General features: G+C 32.8%; 2 protein-coding genes across 2 annotated transcripts in view; one reads left to right on the top strand and one right to left on the bottom strand.

Annotated features, from left to right (window-relative positions):
* Positions 1 to 583: 583 nt before the first annotated feature.
* LOC124365011 (elongation factor G, mitochondrial-like) lies at positions 584 to 4247 on the top strand. The gene is made up of 3 exons (XM_046820888.1): positions 584 to 736; positions 1875 to 2035; positions 3985 to 4247. Exons 1-3 carry the CDS (start codon positions 652 to 654, stop codon positions 4165 to 4167), a joined length of 429 nt encoding a protein of 142 aa, XP_046676844.1. The 5' UTR covers positions 584 to 651; the 3' UTR covers positions 4168 to 4247.
* Positions 4248 to 4539: 292 nt separating this feature from the next.
* The window catches only part of LOC124365010 (general transcription and DNA repair factor IIH helicase subunit XPD-like), a 30715-nt gene continuing 13647 nt past the window's right edge, over positions 4540 to 21607 (bottom strand). Inside the window, exons 9-15 of the mRNA XM_046820887.1 lie at positions 21019 to 21190; positions 16249 to 16424; positions 15148 to 15250; positions 10246 to 10422; positions 9345 to 9455; positions 6996 to 7094; positions 4540 to 5142 (exon numbers count right to left, since the gene is read on the bottom strand). Of these exons, the coding sequence (XP_046676843.1) occupies positions 4972 to 5142; positions 6996 to 7094; positions 9345 to 9455; positions 10246 to 10422; positions 15148 to 15250; positions 16249 to 16424; positions 21019 to 21190 (1009 nt within the window). The 3' untranslated portion in view covers positions 4540 to 4971. The remainder of the gene's footprint in view (positions 5143 to 6995; positions 7095 to 9344; positions 9456 to 10245; positions 10423 to 15147; positions 15251 to 16248; positions 16425 to 21018; positions 21191 to 21607) is intronic.

The following is a 21607-nucleotide window of genomic DNA, read 5'->3' as shown; positions in this document are numbered from 1 at the left end:
CACACAAATTATCAAGATCAGCTTTACTGCTAATGATATTGTTAGAATGACTTGCTTCAAGTGTTTCCATTTTGATTCTGACAGTAAAATAATAGATCAATAAATAAATACAACAGCTGTAAAATGTATTAAATAAATATTAATTCATTGAAAAGGTAAACCTTTTGATCCAAGTATATATTATATAACAAATACTATTACTATTAATCAAGAACTGTACAACTCATCCTTAAGACCAGACAGAGGATATGCTAGTTTGTGCTCTATCATTAGTTCAGTTTGTTAAATAGAGGTAGTGTCAACCACACAGTCAAACCATACAGTCTTGTACTGTATCATTTTTCTTGGTAATGCCAATTCACGTATAAAATAAATATGTTGGTGTATTAAATAAAACTTTAGAATGATATTAAACTCTAGCAGTGGTTGATTAGTGTTTGTGTGGCTACTAGTAGTTTTTGTTTCTACTTGGTTATTTATATTATAATGTTTTAGGAAGTTAGTAATGAAGAATTAAAGTTCATGGGTCTCAAGATATATTTTGTAACCTTCATTTAATGTTAAGCAAAGAATGTAATTGATGCTTAAAGTTAAAACATTATATGTGTGATTGCAGGTTGGCTCTCTGGCAACAGAGTGTCTGGAGTAAAAATGAGGGTGCAGGATGGAGCACACCATTCTGTGGACTCAAGTGACTTGGCTTTCAACCTGGCCACTCAGGGAGCCATAAGGCAGGGTAGGTAGACGTCCAAGTCCTTCCAATACTGTTTACAGGGAGTAATAATTTCATTTTACTCAACATGACATGATAATATTTGTGGCAATATTTTAAGATAAAAGATTATTATTATAGTCTGTAGAATGTTTCTTCAAACTACTCGTCAATAATGTAAATTACAAGTTGTATGAGAGAATGTTAATCAAAAATGTTTTATCAGTCAAGTAAATTTTTCCTGATAAATACATTATTTAAGTAGATTCATTTTCTACGTAGTAAACTTTTAAATAAAGTGCATTGTTTATATTTTTGCAATATATTTATTATGAATGTTGCTTATCAGCTATGGTGATCATTACATGCTCAATATTCCAATTTTTCAAAATCTTTTAAGACAATAGTTTTTCACTATGGTAATCTCAAGTGATTCATTCCATTAAAATTGGTGAATTTTAATTTAATGTGCTTTAAAATTTGCAACTATCTTTTTCTTAATTAATAATACTTTGTTTTAAGAAAATAGCACAGATGGATTATTAAAAAAAGTATCATTAACAAAGTTAAAGAACCTGCCAAATGTAAATGCAAATTAAATTGAAATTAGACAAAGAGATTACTCTACTAAGTTTAATACTGTTTCATAAATAGGACTTGTCTCGTATCTTTAAATGTTTCACTTCAGAAACATAGATTTTAGTGTCTCATTGCTAATGAATTGTTAAAAATTCAATTATATGTTAATTCTAATACGTTTATTATTTATATTCAAAATAGGCTAAATATAAATTTTAAACAATTTAACTTGCTTTTAATACTAATGAAAATTGGTATTTATTAACAACTTGGCTGAAAAATGGAAACAGTTCTTTACTAGTAATATTATTATAAAATAAAGATATAATTTAAGGAGGAGCTTGTCTTATTGGAAGCAGAAAGAGAAGCATTATTTTATTAATGTGTAAGAAAATTAAAATTATTGGACAATTGTGGGTTTTCTTTTATAGAAATTAAATATATTTGCCAATTTTCATTCAGATCCCTGTCATCAAGATAATGCCAGATCAACAAAGTCCTTTGTGCATTAGATTACTGTGCAGTGTAAGATTTACTTAAATTTATGTCCACCTGTTTTTTAACACTACCAAATTGTGCTCAGCATACGAGGAGGGCAGTTGGCAGATTCTAGAGCCCATCATGCTGGTGGAGGCTTCAGCTCCCTCCGAGTTCCAAGGCGCTGTGATAGCTATGATCAGTAAACGCAACGGAATCATGATCAGTCAGGAGGGAATCAGTGACTGGTTCACTCTGTACGCAGAAGTGAGTATTCATTCATAGTGGTCTCTGTTCACACAGTGTATGTAATAGTTAAAATTGTTTCTTATAGTAATAAGAAACACGGTTGTGATTTGAGGAAACAGAAAAAACCTTCTGCATGATTATACGATTTTCATAAGTATTTAAATAGCAGAAAAAGGTCATTCTTATGTAGAATTGAAGAGTATATAAAAATTGCCTGATTCAAAGAGAAATATAATATTATTCTACATAGGTATTTTTAAATTCTATTTTAATAGTTTTACCAGAAAGACATATCTTTATGTGACTGAAACTATTATGGATAACCAGTGACAGAAAACTTGGAATTATAATTAGAATTAAGAAAGAAAAATGGAAATATAAAAGAATGTTTTTTTTTCAAGATGTATTCTACATCTAAAAAACATATTTTTTAATTGTTAAAGTATTATGAGGACAGAATTAAGTAGTTAGTTAAGGACATGAAGATCCACTTATTGATCAAACATCCTGAGAACTTTTTTGTAATATAGGCCTTGCTGTTCTTCCTGTAGTGCACTGTCTGTTTATTAACAAAGAACTAGGGAACACACGGCCTTTCACAGAGTGTAACTTCTGCTTTTAACCCATTGGCTTATACATGTTTTTACTATCAGCTCAACTGGAGTTATCCTATTAAAAACGCTAAAATCGTAAGAGTTTTGTTACATGTTTATAAAAAATTTATTTTTCAAGTAATTTGGTTATATTTTATATCTTTTTGGATTAACATGAAATGGGCTTTAATAATAAATAGATAGTGATATAATATTTGGCCATAATTTAAAAATAATAATGCTGTACAAACTAAGAGTTTTGAAATTTTTTAAATAAAAAAAGTTTTTTTTTACTCAAACAATATAAAATAAAATACCCCATTGTTGCTTTTATTTTATTTGAAATGTATTTCTCTACCTAGCAATACTAGAATATGTGTATATATATGCATAGTTTGTCAGAATAAATGTTTTTTCTAAATACTGCAAATTCCAAGAATATTGATTTTTTTTCTCTTGTAGTAAACTAATATTCTTATAGTAACTTATTATTCATTTAAACATCCATTAATAGTAGTATTGCAGTTTTTCTTATGTGTTACAACAATGTTAGTCTAATTTATACTAACATTTGGTTGAAAAAGGAGTTAAAAAAAAATAATTTAGATGGCGCTGTACTTGTCACGGAACCGTTCCGTGATACAAGGCCAATGAGTTAAAGTTCATTAGTGATGTAGGAAGATTTAAGTGGAAAATGGGATTGCACTTGCCTTTGTTAAATTAATATTACAATAATAGTTACCTACATTTAGCCAGCACCCACAGGAGTAACACAAATGAGAAATAACAACACAACACGGCTGATTGTCTTGTGACTAGCAATACTAAAGTAAATTACAACAATATTTTCTCTATAATGTTATCAACTCCACATTACAGGGTTATTTTTATATTAGTATAATAAATAGTTAAATAAATTCCTTTGTATAAAATATTTAATTGTCATACACGTGTTTCGGTATTCAACCATCATCAGCATTCATAAAACCTAAAGAAAATAATAAATAACAATATGAAAAATAAGACACCCAATTTTTGAAAAAATTAAAACATTAAAACAGAATATTAATCAAAATTACAACTTTCATATATATTTAACATATGTGTAAATGGTCCACATGTGTATATTTAGTTGTTTATTATTTTCTTTAGAGGCTAATGAACATTGATGATGGTTGAATGCAGGAACATGTCCATGGCAATAAAATGTTTTTAAAAAAGGGTTGTAGTTAACTATTTATTTATCTATAATATTTAAAATTTTAATCTTAGTGAGAATATGCGTAATAGATATTGAATTGCTACCCTAAACCTAAAAAAACCAGAGTACCAGGATTTTGTTATAACTTTTATGTTATTAAACTACGTTTATAGGTTCCTCTGAACAATATGTTTGGGTTCGTGGGAGAGCTGAGGTCTCTGACACAAGGAAAGGGAGAGTTCAGCATGGAGTATTCCCGATACTCCCCCTGCATGCCAGATGTACAAGACAAGCTGATTCAAGCTCATCAGGAGAGTCAAGGCCTGCTGCCTGAACAGAAGAAACGCAAGAACTGATCTACCATGTTACTGAAGTCTGTAAATATATCAAATAACTGTATATAGGATGTAAATAATATAATTCTAAGTGTAGGTAAGTGTGTTGTTTAATGTTTTTACCTCACAAATTTCTCAATGAATTATGAAGTGGATATAGATATGACTCACAGGAAATGTTGAAGAGGATAGAAGGATTATGCAAAATGTATAAATCTGCCTAATCTAACCTATCTGGTGATGGAAAATACCTAGAAGGCTGGACTGGGGGAGAGCTGCTGACAGATACCCACGTTAGATACGCAACATACTTGTGGTGGGCATACACCAATAGGGCAAACATTTTTTAAGACTAATAAAATTAAAATAAATGAGTAAATAAAAGACCTCTAATTAATTTTAAAATGATTTATTACAAAATGTATCAATATTTTTACACTGTAGCCTCTATGAATAAAATACTATAAATAACATCTATATACACGTTGCTCTTAGCAATTAAATAATGCAAAAAATATTATTTAATAGAAATCTAAAAACTATTAGGAAAAAGTTCAATATAATTATTGTTTTGATAAAAACTACTATCAAAGTTTATTTTTCCCTAATCTGAATTGTATGATATTAATTTCTCCTTTTTTGAACATTGCCTTAAACATTTTAAGCAATGCAATTGATTTTAAGATATTTATCTCACAGAAAAGGTCTCTTCTTTCATACTCTATCAAACCACCAGAAGAGGTAAGAGGGGTGGACCAAAACTCTCTTCTGTTTGAGTCTCATACTCAAGTTGATTCAACTGTAAGTGTAATGCCACCAGACCCCTCACTCGTCGACCATCATCCTCTCTACAGTTGTGCGCTCAATGGTCTCAGTCCGTCTGTTCCGCCGTTCGTGATCTTCCTTCTCCAGCTGTTCCAGGGTTAGCAAGGACACCCCCAGCTGGTCCTCACGGCTGAAAGGTTGAGCCATTTGTCGTAGCCACCGCTTCGCTATCTGTTTACAAAGAACATTTGACAATTAACTGACAATCAATTAGGCATAGTGTTTGCCTAGTGTAATAATTAAAACCATATTTATCTATTTGCACGTTAAGGACTTATACATTAAATTAATTATTGGGCAGAACTTTTCTCCAAAATAGTTCTAGTAAATTAAATCAAGTAGAATTAAGTCTATTAATTGAAAAATGAAAGTTTTCAGAGTTCAAATCTTATCTTGGCCAATTGAGAGCAAATTATGCCATAAAAGTTTGGCAAGGGTTGAAAGTTATGATGAGCTGAGGAGTAGTAAGTCTTAATTAAAACAAATATTTCAGTTTGATGAAAATCTTCATAATCATGTCATGAGTTTGTGTCATTGGAAGGTCTTAAAGATCATTTAAATGTTACTGTTACACACATGAATTTGATACTTTGAATTTCAAGAATCCCATTCAAAGAAACCTCAACTAGTAGCATGACTTGAAATTAAGAAGAGACCCCATTCATTGATTTTATATACCTTGTACCTTAAGCTTCTTTGGCACTGAAGAAGAGGTAAGTTACAATCCTCGAAATGTAGTGTCCTATTTTAGTAACATAACAATGCCATACAGAAACTTTTAAAACAGAGAGAGGAGTAAGGCAGGGAAGCATATTGTCACCTTTCCTTTTCAATATTGGAATGAAATTATTCTAGAAGTACAAGGAAACAGAGGAGCAGAAGAACTTAAGATGATAGCATATGCGGATGACATAATGATATGGGAAAATAGGGAAGAAGAGTTAGAACGAGAGTTGAACAAATGGGCAAAAGTGGCGAAGAAACATGGTTTAGAGATGAACATACAAAAATGTAAAGTCACCTTTCCTTTTCAATATTGGAATGAAATTATTCTAGAAGTACAAGGAAACAGAGGAGCAGAAGAACTTAAGACGATAGCATATGCGGATGACATAATGATATGGGAAAATAGGGAAGAAGAGTTAGAACGAGAGTTGAACAAATGGGCAAAAGTGGCGAAGAAACATGGTTTAGAGATGAACATACAAAAATGTAAAGTAATGAAAGTAGAGAGAAGGGAAGGAAATAACAAAGACGTGTTAGTTGAAGGAAAAAGACTTGAAAAGGTGAAGAATTTCTGTTATTTAGGAAGTATCATAACAGATAGGGGCACAATAAGAGAAGAGATAGTAAACAGAATATGGAAGAGTGGAAAGTTTTTCAATATGGTGAAGAAGATTGTGTGGAGTTGGAACATTGGGAAAGAATCAAAAGTATTTATGTATAAATCTTATTTCCAACCAATTTTATTATATGGAGCAGAGACGTGGACGTGGACTAAAAATGATTTAAGCAGATTGCAAGCTGCAGAAATGAGATTTTTAAGAGGGATAGAGAAGACTACAAGAAGAGATAGAATAAGGAACGAAATAACCAGAGAAAGATTGAAGGTAGTTTCACTGCAAGAGACAATGGAAAGAAGAAGAATACAGTGGATGGGGCATGTGAAGAGGATGGGAGATAATAGAATGCCTAGAATAGCACTGGAGAAGGAGGAAAGAGGAAGAAGACCGAGAGGAAGATGGGAGGATCAAGTGTGGAAAGACATAGAGAGAAGGGGACTACAGAAAATGCAGATGGAGGAAGAGGAGACCTGGAATGACAGACAAAAGTGGAGGAGGCTGTGTACGACGACCCGTGATAACGGAAACGTCAGATGATGATGATGATGAACAATGCCAAATGTCTGAAAACCTGCTATCCTTTCAAATCATCAATAGTCAGCTTAAACAAAGAGTTGTAATCTGGTTGAGCTTTATCAAACAAAATATCTTTATAATGGTTTCCCAAAAATTATTATTTACCTGAACTGCTTCTTCAGTGGATAAGTTGCACAGAGAATCTTTTAAGTGTTCTTGTATCCACTTGGGCAGCTTATTGCGTTTATCTGACCTTGAAAACCGCTGTAACAGAAATTATCAATAATCAATTTCATTAGATTGATACCAAACAATATCTAAAATAAAATGTTAGAAAAGTTTACAGTTCTATATAACCAGACATTTAGAAAATCAACCAGTAAAATGCGTTGTAGATTTTAAACTATATGATAAAACAGAACATTCATAATACAGAGCAAATATTTTTTTCATAATTCGAGTACTAAATTTATCCACCAATTTAGTGCTTAAATTTGTTTCTTTCCTAACAACATCCTGAGGAACCTCTACTGCACTTAGACCTGAAATATCAGAGTTGCTACACATTTCCTATAATAAAATTCCCTACAGATATCCAGGTGTTTAAAACCAAACTCCAGGAATGTTTAGAGATATCGGAGAATGAGTGTAATATAATTTGATCAAAAGAAAATTCTTTGCTGGTACTTTAAGCCATTATAGTAGTTCCACATGATGTCTGAATAAAAATGAAACTATGTAAGTGGTACTTACAAAAGAATAAAGTGTGAAAATAAATTAATATATATGATTATTTGTTGATAAAATGTTCAACGTTTGTAAGTAAAAAAAAACAAAGCCACTAATATAATAATTATTTAGTTTAAGAATGAATTTTCCCTCCGATTTGGGAAACTAAATATAGAAAATACTAACTGGTAGCAAAATGTTATTACAAAAATAACTTGTAATTAGATCATTTGTTAATTAGCTTATCTATTAACGGTTTTCAAACACAGTGTGACAAAAACAAGTTTTAGTGATCAGTAGTTGCTGGTTAGTTGCCGTCCAGCAAAATATGCAGCCTTGCTATGTACACAGGCATTGCATATACATAAACACAAAACTGGAAGCGAAATACTATTTAGGAATTTACGATATTTTGTTAATTACGTTATCTATCTGCAGGTTTTCCTACACACAGTAAGATAAAATAATGTTTTCGCGATCCGTAATTTATGGTCAAATAAGTTATCTATTTACAGTTTTAAAAACATGATCAGCAATTTGTTCACTGTTGACCAGCCGATAATTAATTAAATGGCAGATATCCGCAGATTCGATTATCAAGTCCCGTCAATTGATCTAAACTTTTTGTTGAAGAGTTGGGATTCAACTTTGTCACTACTTTTAAACAAGGCGTTAAAAGATTCCTCTACCTTTAAACTTGACATTTTCAAAAATAGGAAGAAAAAATTCAGTTGCAACTAAAATTATGATACTTCAGAGATATTTAAATCTCTGATATTTCTCTGAGCATAGCAACCCTGACTATCTTCTGAGAAGCTTCTGGGATGATAGGATATTCAGGATGCGTAGGGGCGGGTGGACTGGGGCTGTGGTACAGCCACAACAAGGAGACTCGTTCTAACCAATCAAAAATAACAGGGGGAGGAGAGATCTCCCTTACTTTAAACTTCTTCCACCATGTTCAGCTCTGCCTCCCAATATCACTAAACACTGAGTGATGTCTTAATTATTGTTACCAAACAACAAATATCGTTGTTCCGAAAATTTACAACAATGTTTATCACACATAGATGATGTTTCACATATAAGACTTCTATGTATTCTGTAAAATGACACCAATTTTAATTGTATAAACACACAACCTAGTTTTTCTTGAAATCTGTACAATTATTTCTCCTAAGAAAGAAATCAATCGTCAGCTACACTCGTTTTGATGGAGGTTAAAATGGGAGGGTTAAAAACATGAAATAAATTTGTTTCCCAGGTCATATTTTTCCTAGCTTGACACATTTAAAACCACTGTGCAATACATAAATAAATTTTTAATCAGTGTAAGCTAACCATATACAGATCCTGAAAGTGGTGATTATCAACATAATTATCTAGTTGTCTGACGGTGGATATAACATTATTTATGTGCAAACAGTTGGTTTCAATTGTGTTAAGCTAGAATAAATAATGATCTGGGAAAAAAATTATCATTTCGATCCCCAACCCACCTCAAAGGAGTATGAAAGGTTTTACACTACTAACCTTTCTATACTCACCATTTTTATCTGCATCAAAACTGGTGCACTTGATGATTGATTTTTCTTACTCTATTGATTTTGAGGAAATCCAAGTTGTGTGCTTGTACAATGCAAAAATTCAGCTCCAGGCTCCTATACTATTAAAGGAAACAAGAAAGATAGAAATGTCATTGAGTCTCCAAATTTTTTGGGAGTTTACAGTTTTTATTTTTGGTGTCCAGTCGCAATATAAAGAGAAGGTACCTCACGAACTTACCTTATCAGCAAACACCATGATGCCGTAGTCAGTCTTGCCACGAAGAGCTCTGCCTACACATTGGGCTGCATGTCTCATTGCGTCAAATGTCAGGAAGTCATTCTCCCGGATCTGTTGCAAACAAGTTTCTTTAAACGTTGCTTACTTTATCCTACTTTAAAATAATACGATATTTATATTACATAGGAACAAAACATAAAATTATTGACATTAAGTTTTTATAAATAATCTTATCTATCTATCTAATCTTATTCAACACAAAAATTCAATTTTAAATGAATTATTTTTAATAAGATGTTTTATGAAATTATGTGACTGGAAATTATTTAGGAGGCAAGAAAAATGTTCAATGCAAATGTACCCTGCTAGTTTCAAAAACTAGAACCTCCTAAAGGTAGTAATTGTAACTGTAACAAAGTGCAAGATTTCTCATGTAATTGAAACTTTAACCTGTTGTGACAGCCACCTTGGTGTCAGGTGAAGCAGTATTTAAATTGTGCTAATTGTACTTCATTCTTAGTGATTGTGTATATTTCAAAATAAAAGCACACTAATTGTGAAGTGTGATCAGTGATAACATTTTTATGGTTTTTATAGAACACAATTTTTTTGTACTTCATCGTTTGAATATTCAAAAAGTGTATACTTTATATGACAAACTAAAAAGTAATACATATTAATAATATTTTTAAAATGAGACAATTTGCATACTTCTGCGACCAAATATAATAATGTAACATATTTGAGGGTATATCATTGTTTTAATAGGATATTATTTCAATACAGCCTGCTTTTAATGTAATAAAATCTGAGTTCATAAGATCATCATGCTAGGTTTTAAATAGGAGATAACACACTTTAAATATCTAAAAACACGTGTATGTAAGAGTCACTAATGTACCTGGAACTGATCTCTAAGATACTCCAGACGAGCGCGCAGTATCCGGGACTGTGTGTAGACATATGGGATACCCAACATAAGCACAGCCCGGCCCAGGTGATGATCAAAGTCCACCCCTTCCGAGACCTTCCCTCGTGCTACTGACAGTAGAACTGCCCCTCTGCCACTCTCACATGCCTGCACCATTAACAGTATATAGACATACTACTTATTGGCTTAATTATCTCTTAGTAAAAACTGTGTTCTACAAAGTAAAGTGACATTTTAATGTCAACAACATCTACTTCCATAGCTAGATTTGATTTGGAATCTATAACTCTATATTGTTTTCTCAAATTATTGTTTCTTAATTATATCCTTTAAAATTATATGCTTTAGACATATTTATTTTAATTTCAATTTTAAGTACAGAGGCAATTGCTGGAGATGATCTTGATGTAGCTTTTAACAACTTTATGGAAGTTGTGTGTCTCACAACTTTAATGACTGCTGTCCTTTGAAAAACTAAGTTAGGAAATAATCTTGGCAATAAGGTACTAAAGCCCAAAATGTTGGTATAACACCTCTGTTAGCTAAAATTAAGATACTACTTGATGTAAGTTATGAAAAATGTAAAATTAATCCTGACCTATTAGAAAACCATAGGAGAATTAAGAAGTTATATCGGAACCAGATAATCTTAGCAAAAAAGAACGCCAATGATGAATTCATATTACAGTCGCATAACCTATTGCAAAGCAGCTTGGAGAGTAATTAATACAGAAACAGGGCGTGCTTCAAAAAATGCTCTCAAACGCTACCTCCTATCTCTGTTAATGAATTTAACAACTATTTTGTAAATATTTCTAGTCATGTAAATAGTACAAATGTTAATTTAGGCTTAAATACAGCTAGTTCCAGTGATATGATAGAGTCGTCTGGCATAAATAGACCTAAGGCACCATCTTTAAAATGGCACACTGTAAATCCTACTGATATTCTTAAGACAACCACTAGGCTTAGTAACTCAAGAGCTGAGGATGTCTTTTGGACTCTCCAATTTTGTAATTAAAAAAATAATTTGTGAAATTTTGTATCCTTTTACTTTTCTTGTAAACTGGATGTTCAACGCTGGACTCTTCCCACAGTGCCTAAAAGTAAACAGTCACTGTCCCTATTTATAAGAAAGGTGATAAAAATAATGTAAATAACTACAGACCTATTGCCTTGGTACCTGTCTTTATCTAAGTTGGTGTCAATATATTATTAAGTGTCAAATTGAGTATTATTTTGAATTTAACCGCCTGCTTTTATCTGCACAGTTTGGTTTTAGGCAAAGCTTATCTACTATTAAGGCTGTTGAGAGTGTTGTCTCATATATTATTAATAGTTTTGAAAATAAAGAAGAAGTTAACACTTTGCTATTGGACTTAAGCAAGGCTTTTGATTACTGTGCATCACCAAGAACTTATTAAGAAACTAAAGTACTATGGAGTTGAAGGTAACGAATTATCACTTATAACTTCTTATATATCACAGCGATACCAGTTTGTTTAAAATAGGCGAACAGAGGTCGGATCTTAAGCAGGTGGTAAGCGGGGTTCCCCAGGGCTCTGTCCTGGGTCCCTTCTTATTCACTGTCTTTATTAACGATTTTCCAAATTTTGTTCCTAATAAATGTGTACTTTATGCTGATGACACTACGTTAATGTGCTCTAACTTAAATCCTGAAATCAATGCAGCCATGATCACATATATGAGAGAAAGGTCCAACCTCTGGTTTTCTGCCAATGGCCTATGTGTGAATGAAGATAAGACAGAAAAACATCATCTTTAGCCTAAGCACCAGTTCTGTAACTAAGTCAGTTAAGCTACTTGGAATTAACTTAGACTCTAAGCTTACCTGGAAACATCACACAGATGCTCTTTGTGCTCGGTTGTCTAGAGTTATATTTTTACTAAAAAAAACTTAAAACCTGTACAAGCTGTAGTCTATTAATGAAAGCATACTTTGCATTATTCCACTCACATCTTTTGTATGGAACTTTTCTTTGGGGAAATTCAGGTGGGGCTAAGGAGGTCTTCTCATGCCAAAAGAAAGCTTTGCGCATAATGTTTAATTTTAATGTCACTGACTCTTGTAAGCCACTATTTATAAAGCATAGTATACTCACTGTTCCTTCCATTTATATCTTGCAAAGCTTAATGTATGTTAAGGAAAATCTAGATTTATTTAAACTTAGACGCGCTCTAAGCATGACTACTGCACTAGACAACGAGACCTTATTGACCTAAAGCACGCTAGACTAACAAAAACTCAGCACGCATACTCTTATATTGGTATCAAACTGTTTAACAAGCTGCCTATGTCTGCTAAGGATGTTACCTGTAAAAACTTTAAAAATGTTTTGTAATTAAGTGGTTAAAAGAAAAAGCCTTTTTATAGTAATAGATGAAATGCTTCTGTGTAGTATAGACGATTTAGCCTTTTAGATTTTATTTCCTTTTGACTTGTACTTTTAACCATAAGTGTCTAGTATGTATTTTTATTTTATACTATCTTGTTTATACTGTGTAAATGTATAACAAAATGACTTTGTCAATGCATTGTAATATTGTGGGACGACAATAAACAGATTCTTGATTCAAAAAAAGTATATATCTTGTATTATAATAAATAATACAAGAGAGAGAAGGGAAGGAAATAACAAAGACGTGTTAGTTAAAGGAAAAAAAGACTTGAAAAGGTGAAGAATTTCTGTTATTTAGGAAGTATCATAACAGATAGGGGCACAATAAGAGAAGAGATAGGAAACAGAATATGGAAGAGTGGAAAGTTTTTCAATATGGTGAAGAAGATTGTGTGGAGTTGGAACATTGGGAAAGAATCAAAAGTATTGATGTATAAATCTTATTTCCAACCAATTTTATTATATGGAGCAAAGACGTGGACGTGGACTAAAAATGATTTAACCCTTAAAGCGCCAAACATTTTCAGCTAAACTCTGGATTAGCGCTCATTTATTATAAAAAAATTAAAATTAGATTTTCTCAACGCTAATTTTAAATTCTTTTTTTAGGTAACAAAATAAAACAGAAACTGCAAAAAAATATCTTTTATCATATTTATTGCCCTAAATACACATGATTTACTATGTAGCGTTCCAGCTCCTTTATAAATTTTACCCAATGCTTACTGTTTCCTTTTTTTTATTATTTATCTAAATTGCGTGCTTATATGTACTAGAATAGAACTAGAAAATAAGTATATTACATATTTAATACAAATTTATTATAAAAAAATTAAATTTTTCATGCCAAAAATTTGAAAACCTAATATTTTCCAAATTCTTAGCCCTCTAACGGGTGTTATTTTTATAATTACAAAATGGTTTTCAGATGTTTATAGAAGTAAATAAAAGATTGTAACACTTATTGGAGTAAAAACAAGCCTAAATATAAATAATAAAAATAAATGTAGAATTTCGGAACAAGAGCCAAAATACATAATTATAAATATTAGGAGTCAAAATATTTCTACGAGGAAAAAAAGACTTTTATCGCCATTCAAGAAATTGTTTATTTCAAAAGTTTATAAATATATAACTTTCATAAAAAGATGATCATATAACACATAAAACTACACAGTAGTTTACCGATCAACTATTCGCACTGCTTCAACAGGATATGAAGAAGAACACAAGAGCTGCCCGGCGAGGCAGTGACGTACGCATAAATGCGCTTGCGGCGTTGAGCAATACTACCAAACTGACAGCTGTTCAACAAAAACCGGTTCAGTATCGATCGATAAACACAAAGATTGTCACGTGATGAGGCACAGCTCCGCTACACTACTGTAACATACACCCCTCACAGTCTAGCGGACAAACTCTGAACTAACAATGCAAAATAGTAAAAACAAGTATATTGCGCGTCTACGCGCTTACGGCGTTCAGAGCAAAGTCGATCCTCGCGCGCATATGCGCTTACGGCGCTTTAAGGGTTAAGCAGATTGCAAGCTGCAGAGATGAGATTTTACAAGAAGAGATAGAATAAGGAACGAAATAGCTAGTAAAAGATTGAGGTAGTTTCACTGCAAGAGACAATGGAAAGAAGAAGTAGATGGGGCTTGTGAAGAGGATGGGAGATAATAGAATACCTAGAATGGCACTGGAGAAGAAGGAAAGAGGAAGAAGACCGAGAGGAAGATGGAGAGGATCAAGTGTGGAAAGACATAGAGAGAAGGGACTACAGAAAGTGCAGTGCAGGTGGAGGAAGAGGAGACCTGGAATGACAGACAAAAGTGGAGGAGGCTGTGTACGACGACCCGTGATAACGGAAACGTCAGATGATGATGATGATGATGATAATAAATCATAATAATAGTATAATAAATCTTTGTATATGTTATAAAAATTATTTGAAAGAATATAACATCAGTTGTAACATTAATTAAGATTTTTAACGGCATTTTGTTAATGTTCACCACACTTTCCAACAAATAGAGTCTGGTAATAAATCGCTTAATTGTCCCTGTTGTAATTATTTTCCAACAGATAATTTTACAATTGCTCACCGCCCCATTAATCCAAATATCAGATTAGTTTTACTGTATATTTACTAATACAGTATTTCATATTTTATTTGAGTTGCTCTATAATTATTATTATTATTATAGAATTAAGCTCTGAAACTTGTAAATTTTAAAAATCTATTTCCCTATGTTTTTCAACTTTTATTATGATACTCTAGGATGGTAAAATTCTTAATCTTGAAAACTTAGATTTTGCAAAAATTATAACTGTTTAAGAATAATCCATGAGGGACTAGCTATGATCAGATATACTAACTGTCATTGTTAATATTAGTGATCTCTTCATTTGAGGTTTTATCACATTTTGAAGTACTCCATAGATTACATACTTTGATATAGTTGAGCAGTGCTAAGCTGGTCTCTGCTGCGTCCTGTGTCTCAATGAAGAGTAACTTGCGTCGTTGCAATTGATCTATCACTCCCTGATCATACCTGTAAGACAATTTTAGTCAGTATCATCTGCACCAAAACCATACACTATGGGTTGTAGGAGCAACCCATAGTGAGATATAAGTAAAAAAAAAACGGGGCCTTTGGCCCTCTTCCCTTCCTAGGGTTAAGGGCTGTTAGTATATTATATTACCAGGTAGCTCAAACAATATATGATAGTTGTTTCATATGAATCTCAATCAATATCAACTAATGTTTTTTGTTTATTATTTCATATGAATTCGATAGTGCCAGTGACAATTCGTCTACCACAAGTAGTATTAGTTTTGAGCCCTCACACCAACGTCTGTTCAGTAATCTAGCCACTCTCCCATCCAAAATCTATCACCTCTTCTCATTGTGCAATAGCCCTCCCTCACTAAAGTCCCATAAACAGCTTCCCAATTCTCCCAGAGTTTAAGGTCTATAGAAACACCAATATCACTCATTCCAGTAAAAATTTTGAAAACTAACTTTTGACTGAACTAATCAAATGATAAACCAAAACCCCACATTGAAGTAAATTTAATTCTCTGCAACTATTCTCTATTTGAAAAATGTTTTGTGGAACGAAGAGATCTAAGGCACTACAGACAGAAGTTTTGCAAAAAATGTCTAGTAAAAAAATATTTTTTTCAAACTCTACAGATTTGCAAGAGCTTAAATATCTCATAAAAGGTAACACATAGTAAAAAAACTATAGGAATAATAAATTTTATGTAGGAGCTATAGAAAGAGCCCTAGTGAAATATAGAAAAAAAAAACGGGGCCTTTGACCCTCTTTCCTCCCTGGAGTTAAGGGCTGTTAGTATATTATATTACCAGGTAGCTCAAACAATGTTTCATAATTGGCCTTTCAACTCACTGACTTTCCTTACAGACCCCTCATTTGTTACAACCCCTATACAGTTATATAAAAACACTGCTGTGTGATATTGTAAAAGAAAAACTGAATTATCTACCATAAATCAGTAAGTTACATGACAAGGTAAGCTACTTACCAGCTGGCCACTACGCTCTCCAGGTAAAGGTACGAGGTGAAGAAACAGACGACACCGTCTGGTACGATGGTGCTGATCTCCACCAACAGTTGTCCATAGTTACGCACCACAGACACATCCTCTCTTGTCTCAAACCTAGATGAGATTGCTACCTGGTCGTTACCCTTTGAGACTATCTGAAATTTTAATTTATCTTTACTACTCAACAATTATTTGTGTGTGTGGTTAAATGACTATTCAGAGTGCTATTGCAAAAAATCGTGTACTTACTTCGGTATATCCAAACAGAATTGTAATATTTTGAGTGTTTTAGAAATCTTTATATTTTTTATATTTTGTGGTTACAAAGTCAATCCTTTCCACTGTACTACAAGAAAAGAAACACCAAGCTTAAGCAAAATATTAATCATGTATAAGGAAAGTATTGCCCACTTTTTAAGTTTCACTTTGTGTGTACAAAGAAATATTGTCCTTGCTCTTGTGGATGTTATATCTGAAATAATCTTAAGTGTTCTGAAAAAGAAAATTTTAAATTTCTTAAAGTACAGCTATTTGTTCACAATAGCTCAGTATGGATTTAGAAATAATTTGACAATCGTTACAGCAGTGAAAAATGTTTATATCTAACGTATTGGAGAGATTTTAAAATAGGAAAGAAACCTGAGCAGTACTTTTAGATTTGAGTAAAGTGTTTGATATAGTACCTCATGATGAACTCATAGAAAAATTATGTTACTATGTTACAATATGGTATTGAGTATACACAACTGTCTTTATTCACTTCATGCCAATCTGATAGCTTACAGGTTATATAAGCAATTGAAGACCAGTCTGGTCTTCAGCATGTTATTTTTGGAGTGCTCCATGGTTCTGTTCTGGGCCTCTTTCTGTTTACTATGTTTGTAAATTACTTACTTAACCTTGTGCCTAATCGAACTATACTCTATGTAGATGGCACTCATCCATTAACATTATGTAAAGATCCTAATTTTAACAATATAATAATGAATTACGTACTGAAAAAATGACATATATGGTTTCATGCAAATAAATTAAAAGTTAAGCAAGAAAAAACACAAAGAGAATAGAAGAATAGTGTTTAGTTTAAATAAGCTTACTGGCTCTGAATATAAATCAGTTAAGAAATTAATCTAGATTTAAGGCTAACACTCTCTCTCCTACTGCCTTTCCAGAGTTAATTTTTGTTCAAAGAAACTCAAGTTTAACCCTTTTAGTGCCGCGACCTTGAACGCCTTCCTGGCTGTAAAGTGCCAGGCCAATCTGAGCAAAAATGTAAGTGTTTGGTTAAAAAAATTATAAAAAATCCATTTTTTGTCATAGACTCATAGAATTTTTTTGTTGTATTCTATGGTAAATGTTGCATAACTTTGTTTGTTAGTTATTGTAAAAAAACTTGTACTAAATATTTATAATCTTAAACAAAAATAAAAAATAAAAAAAGTTTTGACTTTGAGTCCAAAAATGATAACTGTAGAATTTTATTGATTAAAACAATTAATACATTTGCAAAGTACATCTAAAACTGAACAAAATCAGTACATAATATATTATTTTCAAGCAACAAAAAATATTTTTTTTGGAAAACAAAAATACCTTACAACGCGTACCAAACGCAAATCTAAGATCTAATCAGGACAGTAATGCAAACCATTGTACCCACTATAAGAAACAGTAAAAACAATGTAATAGTATATACTAAATGCTTATTTGATTACCTAAACCTATTTTGTAACCATAGTAATTATTGTAAATAATAAAATAATAATTATAAATAATAAAACTATTGTTGTAACATACCTTATGTATAATTGTCAATCCAGCTTTAGTGAGTTCAAGTTTCTTGAAAATTGCATATTATACATAATGTTGTTTACACTAAATAACTATTTACACAAAGCTAATTTCATTAATTTTTGCACTGATGGGTAGGGATACACTCTGGATGCAATCCTTGATCACACTTAACGCATACAAAATGTGAGCGTTTCAGGCGTTGTTCGGTTTGAACATCCATAACATTTCCTAACCATGTTTCCAGGCAATCTTTTTATTCCATATAAAGGATTTTGCTGAGGTGGATCTTGGGGCTCAGGTGTGTTTTTATACGCTAACCATTCTTCTCCGATCGCATTTATTATGCTTTCGGTAAATTGAAGGCGGGTCATAGGTTTTTTTACCTGTTGGTTTGATATTTTCCTTGTATAATATGTACAGATTAGACACCATTCTGCTCATCACATTGAATACTACTTTCTTCCAATACTTAACCGTTCTTCGCTCATCAAGATAAGCATAAATCATCATGTCGGACACATCAACTCCTCCCATGAACTTGTTATATTCAAGTATGATATCAGGTTTCTTTATTATTTCTGGCTCTGTTTGATGTCGTACTCTTCTCTCTACTTCTGTTGTTGTATTTTGTGCTTTAGTAGACAAAACTAAAACTTGGTTCTTTTGAGATTTCTTATCTCTGTGGCCACACAAAAGTAAAGGGCCATTTTAAAAAAATTTGGTTTGTCCAACATTGAATCTAGGTTTTATTTCTTTTGGAAGTAGCTTTCTGTTCATTCTAATTGTACCAGTGATGTAGGTCCCTACATCATAAAGATATCTAGCCAAGGATATGGAGGTATAAAAGTTATCAACAAACAAATGATAACCCTTGTTTAGATAATTACCAACTTGAAGGAGTTTTTTTACAACCAAGTGAGACACGCCTAACTGTTTTTGATTCTGTTTGTCTTCATCAGTGACAGAAAATGCCCCCTGTATTGTCCCCTGTATACAGAAAATGCCAAAATGTAGTTTACTACAGAATCGCATAAAACCCATAATTTTATGCCCCACCGATGATGCTGTTTATTGGGCAAATATTGTAATAATGATGTGTGGGACTTTGTGCCAATAAGCGATTCATTAATTGACAATTTTTCGTGTGGAACATAATAGTGTCTAAATAATATATTAGCATGTTCTACAATGGGCATAAATTTTGCACAAGGGTCATAAGGGGATTTTGCTTGTTCTTTATTATCTATCAGGTGAAAGAATTTTAGAAGTAACTGGAAACGATTTCTGGAGAACATTTTTCCAAACCATGGTGTTGCACTGCAGGGCAAAGTGGACCAGTATGAGGCAATCGTACTTTTTCTTATTAGACCCATGTTCAAAATACATGCAATGAAAGCTCTCATTTCATTAAATGAAACAGGTAATTCAGTGGCACGGGACTTAGGCTTCAATGAACCAGATGTTATAGCATTTGCAATGGATTGTGTTGTGTAGCGGTTGGTTTCAGTAACAAAGTTCGTAATCGAATATAATTCGAAATAAATAATCGGTTGGGAGTCTGTTGGGGGCATATGTTTGGGGCCTACGTATTCTATAAATTTCACAGGAGAGTCAGGCAAAATATCTCCTTCGCGCATTTCATACCAGGGTTCGTCTTCATCACTGTCTGGGTCATCAGCGTTATCTTCCTCGGAAGATAAAAGGTCATCACTAGATTCTAGGCCTAATAAATCTATTCCAGTTTCATTCTCTACACCATCCCCAGGCCTCTCAACAATATTTGGGTTGTTACCGACGCTAGTGTTAGGCTTCACTAATTTAGGCCTACTAACTTTGAGACGGATAGGTTTCTTTTTTCCCGGAGTCGAGGCAGCGAAACCTCTTCCTCTTTCTCTACGGCCTCTTTGTTTTCTCCTAATTTAGGTTTGGAATGGTCAGTGGAGGGTTCAGTGTCACTAGGACAGTAGTCCTTGTCCTCATCTGTGTTATCCACAGTAGTGTCTGACACATCCAAATCATAGCCTATAGGCCTAGCTAGGTTAGGTCGCCTATACCTCTCTGGTAAGATATTGCAAACACTACTAGGACCTGTTGTAGGCCTAGGTGACATAATATCAATATCATCGTCTACATCTACATCTAGAGTGGGATTTTCAACCAAGATACTACTTTGTGCAGGCGTACTATCATACGTTACACTTTGGTCAGCAACCAACGTTTCCATTGTAGTTTCCAACTCCCCACCACTTCCAACTTCTTCTAAAAGGGCTCTCAATAAACCAGAGTCATCACAATTAACTTTATTTCGTTCCATTTTGAAATAAAAATAAACAAAACTAAGGTTCAAACTCACAGCACAAACAGAACGCAACGCCACTCAACGCAATGTAAACTAAAAACCAATTCGAATTCGACTATGTATACAATGAATAGATCGATATAAAATGGATATTGAACATCAAACATCGATCGATCCGAATACTCGGTTATCTTAGGAAGACGTCTGCATCGATATTAGCCAGTTATTACAATATCAGAGTACTAAAATAAATCAAATACTAATCGTCACGCTCCGTGACGACGGCATTTTTCGCACTGATACCTGTCGTCACGGAGCGTGACTCGCGGCACTAAAAGGGTTAAGTACAAGTTTTAGTTTATTCATCAGTCCTTACTTTTCACTTTTTCACTCTCACCTTTTGTATGGCACTATGCTTAGGGGTAATCCTGTACGTGCAAAAGGAAGTATTTAAATGTTAGAAAGCTACCTGTTGTCTCATAAACATTAACAAGAGTTGAAAGTATTGACATTGTTAATACTATTGTAAAGTGGGATAATGATAAATAATTCTAGATTCTTGATATGTACTGTAATGACCTATACTTGAGGTTAGTATAAAAATTCTAAAATGATTAATTAATATAACACTGATATTAATGAGTAAACTGATGTACCATTGGTAAAATACAAGGACGGGCCAGGGTCATGGTGAAGGAGCTCATGATCACAGGATTAAAGTCCAGAATTTTGGGGTACATGTCCAGTGGTGAGAGAGTACCCGACGTTATCACCACTGACTGGAATCTGTCGAACACTGGCTTGATGGCAATGCTGGAGTCCAGGCAACTGAAACAGTAAACATTACATTAGCAGTCTGATAGGCTAACAGTAAACCTATGTCCATATCATCATAACATGAGGAGTTGATTCAAACTGGCTGTACTGGTCTTGATTTCTTAATATTAACCCCATAAGAACCTTGATAAATCTCAAACATTTTTAGACCTTTACTTTTGTTTCTAGCCTTATGGGAGGTGTCTGTCTTATTTTAAAGACTTCAAAATGCATCTAAATATAATTCAGTTTTTAAAATTTTGTTTTAGGTTATTATTGTTTTAGATGAAACATTTTTAGTTGATCTTTTAATTACTGTTCCAGACATATACACTCCCAGCAAACTCAGAAACATTTGTATGCGTATTAATTATATTTATAAAAAGATAAACCACCCATAATTTTAATCTAAAAATGAGGGCATAAAAG

Source organism: Homalodisca vitripennis, chromosome 6 (genome assembly GCF_021130785.1).
Source record: "Homalodisca vitripennis isolate AUS2020 chromosome 6, UT_GWSS_2.1, whole genome shotgun sequence".
NCBI classification, from domain to species: Eukaryota; Metazoa; Arthropoda; class Insecta; order Hemiptera; family Cicadellidae; genus Homalodisca; species Homalodisca vitripennis.
Note: the sequence above shows the minus strand (reverse complement) of the source record. Positions and strands in the feature narration are given on the sequence as shown.